Raw genomic sequence first — 14,018 nt, 5'->3', positions numbered from 1 at the left:
GTGCTATTTTGTTCTAATACTGATAACTTCTTACCTTTCAGGTACATTGGAAAAGCAGACTCAATTACGATAAGCATATGGAATCACAAGAAAATACATAAAAAACAGGGAGCTGGCTTCCTGGGTTGTGTTCGGCTGCTATCAAATGCCATCAGTAGACTAAAGGATACTGGCTGTATGTAGTCTATTTCTTGATTTATTTTTGAGCAGATATTTAAGGAAAAATAATTATTCAGTTGTGATGATGGATGAAAGCTACTACAGTGGATAAACCTTTGATTGTCTTGGTATACCGTCACCATTTGATTCAAATTTCACTGAAGAATATGTAGTTGCTAGCACACAATGTCATTATTTGCCATGCCAAAACAAGCTGTATGCTGACAGCAACTTTCTATTCACTTCTCAAAATTTTACAGCATGCAGAATAATCTGATACTTGAGACAAAAATATCATTTTAACTTGGGTTAGTTTAGGAACTTTGTGATTGCAAAATATTCCAATGGAGAAGAGGGTACATCTCCTCACCAATTTTTATCAGCATTCAAAAAATTTCATTGGAATGCTTGTTTTCTCTTCCTGCCAGTTTTGTGATTGTGATTCATGTTGTGATGAAATTCCTTTGGGAGAGAAAGAAAAGTTTTTATACTGCTATTCATTGTGCTCAGCCAGTCCCAAGTAATTTTTTAAAAGCTAATCACCATTGTGATGCGGAGAAAAATGGCAGCAAATCTGTCAACAGCTATCACTGAATAATGTTAATAATTTTTTTGTAATGTTGTTTAAGAGTTAAACAATGGAAAGGAATTAGAACACCATTTCTCCTTCAAAATATTCCAGGAAAAGTTTTCCATCTACCTCAAAACCTTTATTACCTAATATATGGTGTTTACAACATGTGTACTTTCAAATTGCATTGAAGTGTCGCCCTCATTTACATGCTTAATATTCTTAAGTAAAATTTTAACAGGCAGCTTTTTAAAATTTAAGATAAGGTATTGGTTTTTGGGGTATGGGTGACATTGACAAGACCATATAAACATGTCCTGATGAAGAGTCTCAACCTGAAATAACAGCTGTTTGTTCCTTTCCATAGATGCTGTCTGACCTGCTGAGTTCCTCCAGCATGTTGTATGTGTTACATTGGCAAGACCACTTTTGTTGCTTCATGCTGTTGCTTGAAAGATGATGTTTGGACTTCTGGGTTAAACAGCAAAACCATTGTAGTATTAATACAGTCCTCATGTTGAGTGCCACATCAAAAATTATCATCATGGTCCTCCCTCAACCATCACGTCCTAGTAGCTAGAGTGCTGCTCCCTGAATTGCATCCATCCAGAAGGACAGCAGATATAATCAACACACAACAGCTCGAGGAGAAATGCAGACAGCAACACTGACCACTAAAGAAGGCATTTTTTGACTTCAATGACCCCCTTGACTTTGTCATTCAAAAAGGATTGTGGAACATTCCCCTCCAATTTGGCGCCACGCAGAAACCTATCTCCAAATTAAATCTGCATCACGATTGCATACAAGCTAGGAACCTAAACAATAAGCCCATAATGTATTAAATTTCAGTACAAATTAATGCCAAGCAAGGTTTATTATCCTGCTAAAGATTTTCCACTGCAGTGGAACTAATGGACAGAATTTCCAGGATAATCTTCAACATTTGGAATTGGAATTTTTGGAGCTGGAATTAGTTTACTATTGTCACTTGTTCTGAGATACAGTGAAAAGCTTTTCTTGCATACTGTTCATTCAGATAAGATCATTAAACAGTGCACTGAAGTAAAACAAGGTAAAATAATAACAATGCAGAATAAAGTGTAAAAGCCATAGAGGAAATGCAGTGTAGGTAAACAATAAGGTGTAACATCATAACAGGGTAGATTATAAGGTTAGGAGTCTATCTTATTGTACCAGAGGTCCATTTAAAAGTCTGATAGCAGCGGGGTAGAAGCTGCCCTTGAGACTGGATTTCAGGATTTTGAGAGGCAAAAAGAGAGAATGTCGGGGGTGGGTGGGATCTTTGATCTTTGATTTTGCTTTATTGAGGCAGTGAGAAGTATAGACAAGTCCATACAGGGGAGGTTGGATTCCAGGTTTGCTGAGCTATGCTCCCAACTTTGCAGTTTCTTTTGGTCACATATAGATCAGCTGTCATACCAAGTTGTTAAAAATCCAGGTAGGAGAGTTTATGTGGTGCATCAGTAAAAATTGGTCAGGGATGATGGGGACATGCCAAGTTTTTTTTAGCCTCCTGAGTAAATAGAAGCATTGGTGAGTGTCTTGGCCATGACGTCTACACGGTTGAACAGGGACAGGATATTGGTGATGTTAGGAACCTGAAGCTGTCAACTTTCAACCTCAACAGCATTGAAGTAGACAGGAACGTGTGCACTTCTTTCTGAATTCAATGACCAGTTCTTTTGTTTTGCTGACATTGTGGGAAAGGTTGTTGTCTTGACACCATGCTACTAAGCTCTCTATCTGTTTGTACACCAAATCATTATTATTTGAAATACACCTCACTATGGTGGTGTCACCTACAAACTTGCAGATAGTGTTAAAGCAATTATTAGTGTACAAGGATTAGATCAGAGGGCTGAAGATGTTACCTTGTAGTGCACTAGTGCTTAGAATAATTGTGGCAGGGGAATTGCTGCCTATCCTTGCTGATGGTAGTCTGTTGGTCAGGAAGTCAAGGATCCCCTGCAGAGGGAGATGTTGTCTCCCAGGTTAACATATTCCATGACCAACCTCTTGAAGCACTTTATTATAACATATGTCAGATCTATTAGGGTTAGTTGTTTAGGCACATTATCTTGTTTTTCTTAGATACTGGGGTAATGTATTTCATAAAACAGGTGCGAACTACAGATTGAAGTGGTGACAGTTAAAAAATGTCTGAAAATATTCCTGCCAGCTGATCTGAATAGGATCTAAGGATATGTTCAGGGATACCATCCAGTCCTGATGCTTCCATGATGATAGCAAAGATGGCTCTGGAGCTTGGTGACTCATTACAAGCTGTTTCAATCTTTGTCACCTCAGTCCAGAAGCAAAGTCAGTCGAATTTCAGAAGTCATGAAGCAGCTATCAGACAGTGCTTCATTTCACACTCAATTCAGTAGTCAAGCTTCAAGTTTTCATCGACTCCTTCATAGAAGAATGCAACAGATTGAGCTTTACACTTTCATAGACAGAGGTTCTTTACTGACATGTCCTCACTGTATAACATTGCCTTTTGAAATCAAGGTTCATGAGGAAAATCTTGAAATTGTTTATCCTGTGGACAATGTCTCACACCTCAGGATCCACCTCTTGGTGAAGAAAAACATAAAATAGTACAGAACTGGAACAGGCTCTTAGGTCATAAGATCATAAGACCATACTATAGGAGTAGAATTTAGCCATTTGGCCCATCAAGACTGCTCCGCCATTCAATCATGTAGATTTTTTTCAACTTCATTATCTGGCCTTCTCCTTTTAATGCTTAACCTCCTTACCAATCAAGAACCTATCAATCTGTGCCTTAAATGTACCCAATGACTTGGCCTCCAGCCCTTTGCAGCAATGAGCTCCACAGATTTACCACACTCTTGTTGAACAAGTTCCTCCATAACTCAATTTTAAAGGGGCATCCATTTATTCTTAGGCTCTACACTTGGTTTCCAGATTCTTCTTCTAATGGAAGTATCCTCTCGGTCTCGGTCTCAGCCTTTTGGTATCCAGTAGGTTTCAGTGAAATTCCATGTTCCCCTCCCCCTCCCCCACCCCATCCTTCTGAATCCATCAATACAGACCAAGAGATATCAAGTCCTCCTCATATGTTACAAGTTTCATTCCTGAGTAATCCTTTCTGGATCCTCTCCAGAGCCAGCAAAAACATGATATTCCAAATGTGGCATGGGGAATGCCTATCAAAACCTCAGCAGTACATTCTTGTTCCCTGGCCAATTATGTTTGTGCTAAACATGATGCCAAATTAAACTTAATCTCTTCTGTCTGCATACAATCCATATCTTTCTATTCCCTGCATATTCATGTGTATTTAAAACCTTTTTAAATACCATTATTGTATCTGCTTCCGCCATTGCCCCAGTAGCACGTTTCAGGCACTTTCCACTCTATGCAAAGTAAAAATAAAAATGCCCTGTACATGTCCTTTAAAGTTTTTCCCATCTCGCCTTAAATATATGTCCACTAGTATTTGACATTACTGTACTGTGAGATAAAGGTTTTAACTGTCTACCCTATCTATGTCTTATAATTTTATAAGCTATCATGTTTGCTGTTGTGTGCTGGGCAGCAGGCTGAGGGTAGCAGACACCAACAGAATCAACAAACTCATTCGTAAGGCCAGTGATGTTGTGGGGGTGGAGCTGGACTCTCTGACGGTGGTGTCTGAAAAAAGGATGCTGTCCAAGTTGCATGCCATCTTGGACAATGACTCCCATCCACTCCATAATGTACTGGTTAGGCACAGGAGTACATTCAGCCAGAGACTCATTCCACCGAGATGTAACACTGAGTGTCACAGGAAGTCATTCCTACCTGTGGCCATCAAACTTTACAACTCCTCCCTCGGAGTGTCAGACACCCTGAGCCAATAGGCTGGTCCTGCACTTATTTCCACTTGGCATGATTAACTTATTATTATTTATGGTTTTATATTGCTATATTTCTTCACTATTCTTGGTTGGTGCGGCTGTAACGAAACCCAATTTCCCTCGGGATCAATAAAGTATGTCTGTCTTTCTGTAAACTTATATCAGGTCTCCCCTCAGCCTCCAGTTCTTCAGAGAAAATGACCCAGGTTTATCCAACCTCTCCTTATAGTCCATAGCAACTAATCCAGGCAGCATCCTGGTAAACCTTCTCTACATTCTCTTCAATGTCTTCACATTCTTCACATAATGGGGCGACCAGAATGGGACACAATACTCCAAGTTCGGCCTAACTAAGTTTTTATATAGCTGCAGCATGACTTTCTTATTCTTATACTCAGTGCCCCAGCTAATGAAGGCTAGCATTTTATGTGTCTTCTTTACCTCCCCGTCTACTGCAAGGCCACTTTCAATGAGCTATAGACTTGGACCCAAAGACCTCTGCATTCGTGTTGTTAAGAGTCCTACCATGAATTGTATACATTCTTCTTACATTTGACCTCCCAAAGTGCAACATCTCGATCTTGTGTGAATTAAATTTCATCTAGCATTTCACTGTTCACAGTACCATCAGTCTTTGTGTTGGCTGCAAACTTACTACTCATCATAATTCAAACGTTGATAATGAAATTCATCATTGCCCTCAGTTTGTAGATAGAGCATTTGTCTGCCTGAGAAAAATAGGTAAAATTACGACACAATCGCCACCATTGTTGATTGACCAATTTGACCACGCTGTTGAGACAGGGACTGGAACTCAGAATCATAGTGTAGCAGTTAGGTGTTAGAATCATATAGAAAGCAAAACAGGAAGGTCCAGTGGGTAGAGTAGACAGAGAGGTAAGAAAACATGAGAGGGCTTGTAGGCTTAACTACATATACATTATAATACAAGGAACTGGGAGCATGGATCTGCACATGGGATTATGATATTGTTGCGATCATGGAAACATGGTTGAGAAAAGGACAGGACTGGCAGCCTATATAGAGGTTTCAGGCATGACAGTGGCAGGTATAAAAGGAGAGGCTGTGTTGCACTGCTGGTCAGAAGACATTACTCAATTAGAAATTTTGCACTAATACTTTTGGTAATTTGACCACAGCACCCATCTTTCTTGTTGATGTCCAGTGAGCTTAAAAGCCCACAATGGGCTTCTTGACTTCATGATTTCACTTTATTGGCTTGTTCTAATAATTTCTATTTAAACTTCCAGCTGAATATTATAAAAATATATAAAAAGCCACTTTTCCTAAATAAAGAATAATGTTTTTAGGGTATACTTCTATAATTTGATGTGTTTAAGCAGTTCAGGTAATATTACTTCCTTTTTTGCCAGATCAGCGGTTGGATCTATGCAAACTCAATCCCACAGACAGTGATACCATAAGAGGACAAATAGTTGGTAAGGTCTTATTTAAATATTCAAGTTCAGGTCCATGTTTACTGAAAAATTATTAGTAGACTAAATGTTGCTGTATAGATCAGGTGGTGATACCTAGTTGGTGACCTATACAGTATATTGAGTATCTCATTTACCTTTTATTTTTGGTGGTGCACATTGTATTTCTTCCTACTTCAGAGATCTGAAAGAACTCCATGATAGTCTTGAGACAGACAACATTGTGTTTCAGCGTCTTTGTCACTGGTTATCTTTATGTCATAAGTATTTACAGTGTTGAACTTTATTCTAAATACTGGTAAAGTTAACAAGCTTGACATGTTTTATTTACCATGTTCTGATCCTGCCTTCCGAATAGTACTGATGAGGGGGGAATCAAAGAGTTAACTAATTAAGTCAGGTTATGTAGGTTCGTCTTGCTTCAATATTGAAGGTTAAGTGATCAGAATGAAATGTTTAAAATCAGTGAAGCATTTGATAGGTGAATAAGAAAGAATATGTTTCTTTCGGAGATAAACATTTATAAAAAATATACAGCATATATAAAAGCATTCAAGAGGCTTTTAGATAAGCACAGGAATGTACAGCGAATGGAGGGATAGCGATCACATGGAGGCAAAAGGGATTAGTTTCATTTGGCATTGTACTGTGCACAGCCATTGTAGGCCAAAGAGCCTGTTCCCATGTAGTGCTGTTCCATGTTCTGTGTTCTTATGTTCAAAGTGCAGTTCACATCTTTTCCTAATTGACTTAATTCGTAGCATCTTCAAATTCTTACCACACAATGCTTATGTTACGGAGAGTTTGCATTCCAAAACACAAATTTTTCAAAAATTAAGAAAATTTGCTTCTTTCTTATTTTGAATTTATTCAGTTATTTTTTACACACAAGTTCCTTAGGAGCAAATTTTTATTCCTTGTCTCAAAATTTTTGGCACTGATCTGTGAATTCCATAAAGTGGAGTTTCTGTTTACTGAATAGCTACACGCTGTACATTCATTCTGCTATCAAACCAATGCATCAAAGCTACTCCTATTTTCTTTTCCAACAAGTGTTTGAAGTTTGTTTCTCTTGGGCAAAGAGAGAAAGGAGAAAACATTTCATAATTAAGAGTTGCGGTGCAGGTGTGAACAAGGGAAGCACATAGTAACAAAAATCTGCAACATTGCCCATTCAAAAATTTTGAGGCTAGATTAAATAAAAATTTCAAAACTGCAATTAATAGATTTTATTTGAAAGGGATATTCAGGAAGAGAAAACCAGTAGAAGGTAAATGAAGTAAGCAATTACTTAGTTGAATGATTATTAAAATTTAATCAGTTGAGTGCCAGCTTCTGTTCCACCTTGACTTTTAAAATTAAATTCAAATACTATTATGCTTAAAGTTTGATCATTTTATAATAAGCACCATATTATTGTAATGTTAGCTACAAAAACAATTCCAGTTGTACCAAATTAATTGATCGCCACTTAGATAGTAGTTCCATGGCTGAGTTAAATTCAATGTTATGCGTTAAAAAATGGGGAAAATCAGTAGAGGTCTCCAAGCTAATACTGTAGTAATCTCTGGAAAACACCACTCATGGAGCATAGGATTATGCCTCACTTTATCATGGAATCATAATATAATTGCCCATTTTTCAGCAGTAGGATATGGCTATCATCAGCTTTTTAAATGTGGTGGGTACTTCTGTTATTACCACCCATCCAAGCATTGAGTTCCAGTTCCCAACCACAACTGCTTGATAAAAATCCTCATCACTCCTCTAAAAGCCTTTGTCAAAGGACTACTGTTTTTGAGTCCCTTATCTAAGAAAGGTTGTGCTAACATTGGAGCGGGTTCAAAGGAGGTTCACAAAAATATCCCACGAATGAAAGACTTATTATATAAGGAGCATTTGATGGCTCTGGGTCTCTACTCGCTGGAATTTAGAAGAATGGCCGGGGGTGGGGGGATCTCATTGAAATATATTGAATGTTTAAAAGGCTTAGATAGACTGGGTGTGGAGAGGAAGTTTGCTGTAGTGGGGAGTCTAGGACCAGAGGGCACAATTTCAGAATAGAGGGACATCCATTTAAAACAGAGATGAGGAGGAAATTGTTTAAGAGAGATGATGGTGAATCTGTAATTCATTGCCTCAGGTGCCTGTGGAGGCCAGGTCATTGGGTGTATTAAAGCCAGAGGTTGATAGATTCTTGATATGTCAGGTGTTAAAAGGTTGTGGGGAGAAGGCAGGAGAATGGGGTTGAGAGAAAAATGTATCAGACATGATCAAATGGTGGAGTAGACTCAGTGAGCCAAATGGCCAAATTCTGCTCCTATATCTGAAGGTGTTATGGTCTTATAGACCATCATTGTGTTCAGTAGATCACAGCCTCATTACATTCCCAGTGAAAGTATATTATTTGTGATATAAAATGTATTTTGATGCTTTAAGAATATGTGCAAACTTCTAATTGTATAACTTTGAATAACATGGATAAACATGGGTTTTGCGATTTTGTTTTCAGTAAGTTTACAAACTCGAGATCGAATAGGAACAGGTGGTCCTGTTGTCGATTGCAGAGGAATATTGGATAATGATCTTCCAGAAGGGTGAGCAATGACTCTTCTTCTTTGAACTGCTGTTTGGAATAAATTTTACTAAGAATTTGAATGTCAAGATGTATTTGGACCAGCATAGGCTAATCATATTAAAACTTTATATGGTGTGCTGAAAGCATTTCTACTTGAAAAATATACCTTTCTAGTAAATGGTACATATTCATGGAGGTTCCCAGCTTATGAGTTGTTTGCATACAGTTCTTTGAAACAACTAGCAAAGTTCAACTTTCAGTATTTCTCAAATAAAGTAACCAGACTGAAAAATTCTTGAAAAGATTCTAAATTAGCTTCCATTTGAATGCATCACATCTAATGGTAATCCAGAGAAATATAGAATAAGATCTTTAAATAGTATTTTTTTGTATGTTGTAGCAAATATAAAGTGAACAGTTGACTAAAGGAAAAACACTTCTTTTTCATTTTTGATTACTCAGCAGAATAGAGATCTCAAAATGCTGGAAGTTTTTAACCACTGATTCCGCCATACCTGGGTTTCTGTGGTGCAACATGGATTTTGGCTTGGAAGACTATGGCACAATGGACACCAAGTTAATAGTTACATTAAAACAATTTATCACAAATGGTCAAGCATTGTGTTTTTTTGGCTAGGGGATGGAGATTACTTGGATTTGAAACTAAAACTATTGTTCCTTTAATTTTTGTACACAAACATGTGTCAGATATCTATGTACATTCATAGTGGGTTTTATGTTTAGTGATTTGATCTACCTTATTTCTTATTGTTAACCTGATGTTTTGACTCTTGCAGTTGGAGCTCCAGGTACTCAACTGCCAAATTGTACTTAATGGTCTGTAAATTATTATGGCATTTATGCCACTACTCATTTAGCACAAAGTAAAAAGTAATCAGCACCTTCAGGGAGAAAACCAAAGAGAAGCCTAGAAATTATTTTAAACTGACAATTTATTAAAAAATGAGGTATTGGAACTCAATACAAATGTTATTATATAAGGTAAAATGGGCAGACCATGAGCACCAGTTGAACTATATTTGCATCTAGTTTGTTTAATTTGAATAAAAGTGAGAAAAGATGCCAATATATTGAGTTCATGGTTTGTTTTGTTATTTTTGTATTAACTTTTGTAAACATAATTGGAATAACAGAGAATATTATTATTTACTGTAATGTTAAATACTCATTGCTCTTAGTATTATGTCCTTTTCTCAAATCTCAATACTGGTTTATAATATCAACACAAAAAAAACTTCTATTTATGAGTTGAAATTCATAATCATTGGATGCAATGATTATGAAGATTGCATTTATTTGCAGAGTTCTTGTTTACTGATATTTTAGCTGGTATTTCAACAAGTAAGATTTATGCAAGCATTACTTGCATATTACCGAGCATGCTTCTAACCATGAACTGTTTATAAGTAAAGCTTTCCATTAAATTTGAGTTTTCCTGTGACTAAACTTCAGTATTGGTTTTGAGACTAAACAACTGTTATTGTAGTGTTCATCTATGTTAAAACTACTTACAACAAGGTTTCTGAATAAAATTCTAAAGTGGCTCCATCTTATGCAAATATTGATTCAGTATATATTTGGTCACTTTATGCTCCTAATTCAACTCTTTCAGCAACTAAACAACTTAATGGCAATTAACGGTAATTTATTAGGTCAGCAGTTGAGCCATGCTCATCATTTTGAAGATAAACTATATTGAAAAGAATGTATTTTAAATGCTAAATTTCTAATGACAGTACATAATTTTATTTCAGGCCACTTTTTGAGGATTCTGGACCAGGAAGGCCACTAAGCTGTATAATGGAAGACACTGTACCATTTACAGACATGACTGGTGCTGCTGGTGGAGGAACCTGCCAATTGATAGAGACTCAAAACCAGGATCAGAGACTGCAAACACAGCGAATCCGAAATTTTGGTGTTCGAGTTCAAATGAACACGCCACAGAGCCGGCCTCATAGCCATCAATCTCCTGTACTACCAGAGGGATATGGTAAAGTGTGGATTCAGTTGTATTCTTTTTAAGTAGTATATAGGACGTAATACTAAGTACCAGATGGCTATCCATGTGATTGTCAATATTTAATTGTCCCTTTGAAATGTGTTGGTGTGGTACAGATTGATTTTTCTTTCTCATTCCTAAAGAAAAATGCACAGTTTCTGTTCTTGCACTTCAAGCAGACAAAAGATTTATTTTGGACTGAGTTATTTAATTTTGCTTAAAAGACATTTATCTTAGGTGTGTGTTTGGTTAAAATCACTGTGGTTTATTTGCATAATTGATATTCATCTTAAGATAAAGGGGAGATAATACCTTGCTCTGCCTATGTAATCAAGTCCACATACCACTTCCTCAAGTCCATTTCAGGGTTCATGAAGCCCCATGGCCTTCTAGACTTGTAATTCAAACACATTCTTTAACCTCAATTCCATTGGCAGTCTTGTTATAGCAGTATTTCTCAATTGAACTTACAGTCTTCACACTGAATATAATTCCCAAAATATTGTGCCACTCATTTCCAGAAATGGGTAATTGTGTATAATTCCAGTTTTCTAGGCTGATTTCAAATCATCCAATATTTGCAATTTGTTCCTCTCCATAGCCCAATAAAGACCAATGTCAGTTAATTTTAGATAGTGAGTTCTAGGCATTGAAGATGCCTGAGGAAAGTGTGAGGACCAGACAATTCAACCAGTAGTTCCACTTTTTCTTATGTCCAGAAATATTTGCTTGAGTTTCTCCTGCCCATTTTCCACCTCTGACTTAGTAGCAAAATAGCTCTAATCCATTCTTATTTATCGTTGTTCAGTCATAGCCAGAGAATGCAACAATGATTCTTCTTCCAAATGGTTATCATGGGTATTTCCCAAGGATCAATTTTTGTCTTCCCCTCTTTCTTACCTTTGTGCTGCTAAAATTGTATTAAACATTTATGGCAAATATTTTAACTATTTTAAATATGCTCCATTGATAACATTTATATGTACTCTGACATTTTGACTGCTTTTGGAGTCCGAACTTTTTTTTAATACTTGGGAGGGTAAGAGTTGGAATTTCCTATGGGATCTCAGTTAAGAAACATCACCAGGAATTTCTCCTATTTTGCCAAAATCCAATTTCCCACCAATCTTTGCATATTTGCTGTAACATAAAAATGTGTCTAGAAAAGCAGAAATCAGTGCTAATGATGCTGAATCCACCTAGCTTACTTTTAAGTATGAAACTTTTCTTGTACTTTCATTTATGCTCATTAGGTGAAGCATGTTAATGAATAGACTCACTTAGAAACCTTTCACTCACTGTAACACACTAATCAAAAAATCTTCAAATACCACATATGTTATTGGTTTCATTAATGATACATTGTTTAAAGTGGCAATAAAATTAATGAAATGACAGTATTTCTGTGCTAAAATTTTGTATCAATATAATTGTAAGAAATGTTTTGTTTAACTATTAAATTGGGGAAGTAGCATTAATTCAAAGAGACAAATTTAAAACTGCAAGGAAATTTTGGCACAGAGTAATTATGTTTATAACATTTTTTGCACATCATATTTGGTTAAAACTTACATGTTTTAATCATTGCAAATGCACAAATTGCAGTACATCTTTACATACATTGCATGTTTTCTAATTTGAGTAAATCACAACTTAAAAGAGTACAGATGTTTCTGGTTATGATTTTAAAGCAAACAACCTTTCTTTGTTCCTTAAGTTTCATTTTGAAATTAATAATCATAATGCATGGTTTCCCATATAGAACTTTGATTAAGAAAGGAAAAGAGACCAACTTCACACTCAATTTTAATCAGCTAGTTAGGAAAATATTATCTATTCACTTTCCCGTATCAGCAAATTAGGTAACTTTAATTACAATTGTACAAATGGAGTAGCAAGACATATTCGTGTTTTGTGCATTTGAAGTATATAACTGAGCAGGATGCACTCATTCATTGAGAAACAGCTTCCATAAGAAGAGATTAAAATTTCATCCTAAATCATTCTCTACTTGTTTTCAGAGCAGCGAACAACGGTACAGGGACAAATTTATTTTCTGCACACTCAGACTGGAGTCAGCACTTGGCATGATCCTCGAATACCAAGGTTATTGACAAAACCTAATAGAACTACACAAGAAAAATTCTTGCTGTATAGATAAATCCACTGATTCTAATTTGATTTATTTGTTTTTGCAGAGATTTAACAAATTTTAACTATGATGAGCTTGGTCCTTTGCCTTCAGGGTGGGAAGTCAGAAGTACAGTGTCAGGAAGAATATATTTTGTAGATCACAACAATCGAACTACACAGTTTACAGACCCCAGACTACATCATATAATGAGGTAAATTGTTCAAGTCACAATCCACCTTCATTAGGAATATATAAGCCTTCCATTTTTCTAATTTTATTTTATTTTAATTTGGTGTTTATTTCCAGTTTTCTTTAGTGTTTGGTAAAGGAAGTTCATTTTAAGTATTAAAAGTTTTCAGTCATTAAGCTGCATCAACCTTTGGTCTCTAAACACAGCTAGATCGAAGTAATACCCAGATCATGTGTTGATGCAATGTGCTTTGCTTTTCTTGCACAAGTTATATGATAAAGTAATTCTGAGATTTGGAATCTACCTTGATATAAGTGGAATGGGGTTGTTAGACATTGTGACAAAGACTGACTTTTTAATACAGGAGAGTTTATGCTGCTTCATATTGCTGCTCTATCCAAACATGGAAGTTGAAGTAATCGTACTTTGCATTCTCCCATGAAATTGGTTTAGCAACAGAATTGATTCGTTTCGGTCACAATATTAGTTTTTTTTTAATAGATAGTGTTGCCTACTTGATTAAATACTGGAACCATTCATAAAATATTTGCTAAGCAACGCAACCTTTGGAGTGAAATTCCTCTGATTGAATAACTTTAGTAACATTTTCTTTTACAAAATCACATACTTTTTATTCTCAACCTATTTTTCACTCTTTCTTGGTTTCCATTGCATCAATGATCACAATCTTCCATAATCAAATGGAATTTGTGAGTATTCTAGATGGGTTTTGAAATTCACATGGTACGTTTAAAAAAAAGTAAAATTTGAATGGCTATCATCAGAATGAAATTTATTAGTGGGAGAAAAATTAATTTATTTTTTTTAAGTTGGTGATTTGACTTGTAACCTATTAAAACAAAAATACAAGCCCTAAGAAAGGCAGTTATGGTGGCACATTAATATATGAAAAAGCTCTAATATTGTGTGTAGTTTCTGTTCCCTACTTAAATTTTTTTATGTTTGGTGATTTTCATGGTTTTATGTAACTGCCATATAGCCTTCCTAAAAAAACA

The 14,018-nt window shown here is 36.0% G+C and overlaps 1 protein-coding gene across 4 annotated transcripts in view; it reads left to right on the top strand.

Moving 5' to 3' along the window:
• The window catches only part of smurf1 (SMAD specific E3 ubiquitin protein ligase 1), a 126,305-nt gene that overhangs the window by 74,778 nt on the left and 37,509 nt on the right, over positions 1 to 14,018 (top strand). For all 4 annotated transcript variants that reach the window (XM_073060671.1, XM_073060670.1, XM_073060668.1 and 1 more), the window contains exons 4-9: positions 42 to 175; positions 6,015 to 6,080; positions 8,590 to 8,674; positions 10,431 to 10,669; positions 12,700 to 12,784; positions 12,877 to 13,023. In XM_073060671.1, the coding sequence (XP_072916772.1) occupies positions 42 to 175; positions 6,015 to 6,080; positions 8,590 to 8,674; positions 10,431 to 10,669; positions 12,700 to 12,784; positions 12,877 to 13,023 (756 nt within the window). The remainder of the gene's footprint in view (positions 1 to 41; positions 176 to 6,014; positions 6,081 to 8,589; positions 8,675 to 10,430; positions 10,670 to 12,699; positions 12,785 to 12,876; positions 13,024 to 14,018) is intronic.

Source organism: Hemitrygon akajei, chromosome 11 (genome assembly GCF_048418815.1).
Source record: "Hemitrygon akajei chromosome 11, sHemAka1.3, whole genome shotgun sequence".
Lineage (NCBI taxonomy): Eukaryota > Metazoa > Chordata > Chondrichthyes > Myliobatiformes > Dasyatidae > Hemitrygon > Hemitrygon akajei.
This window is presented reverse-complemented; position numbering and strand designations above follow the sequence as displayed.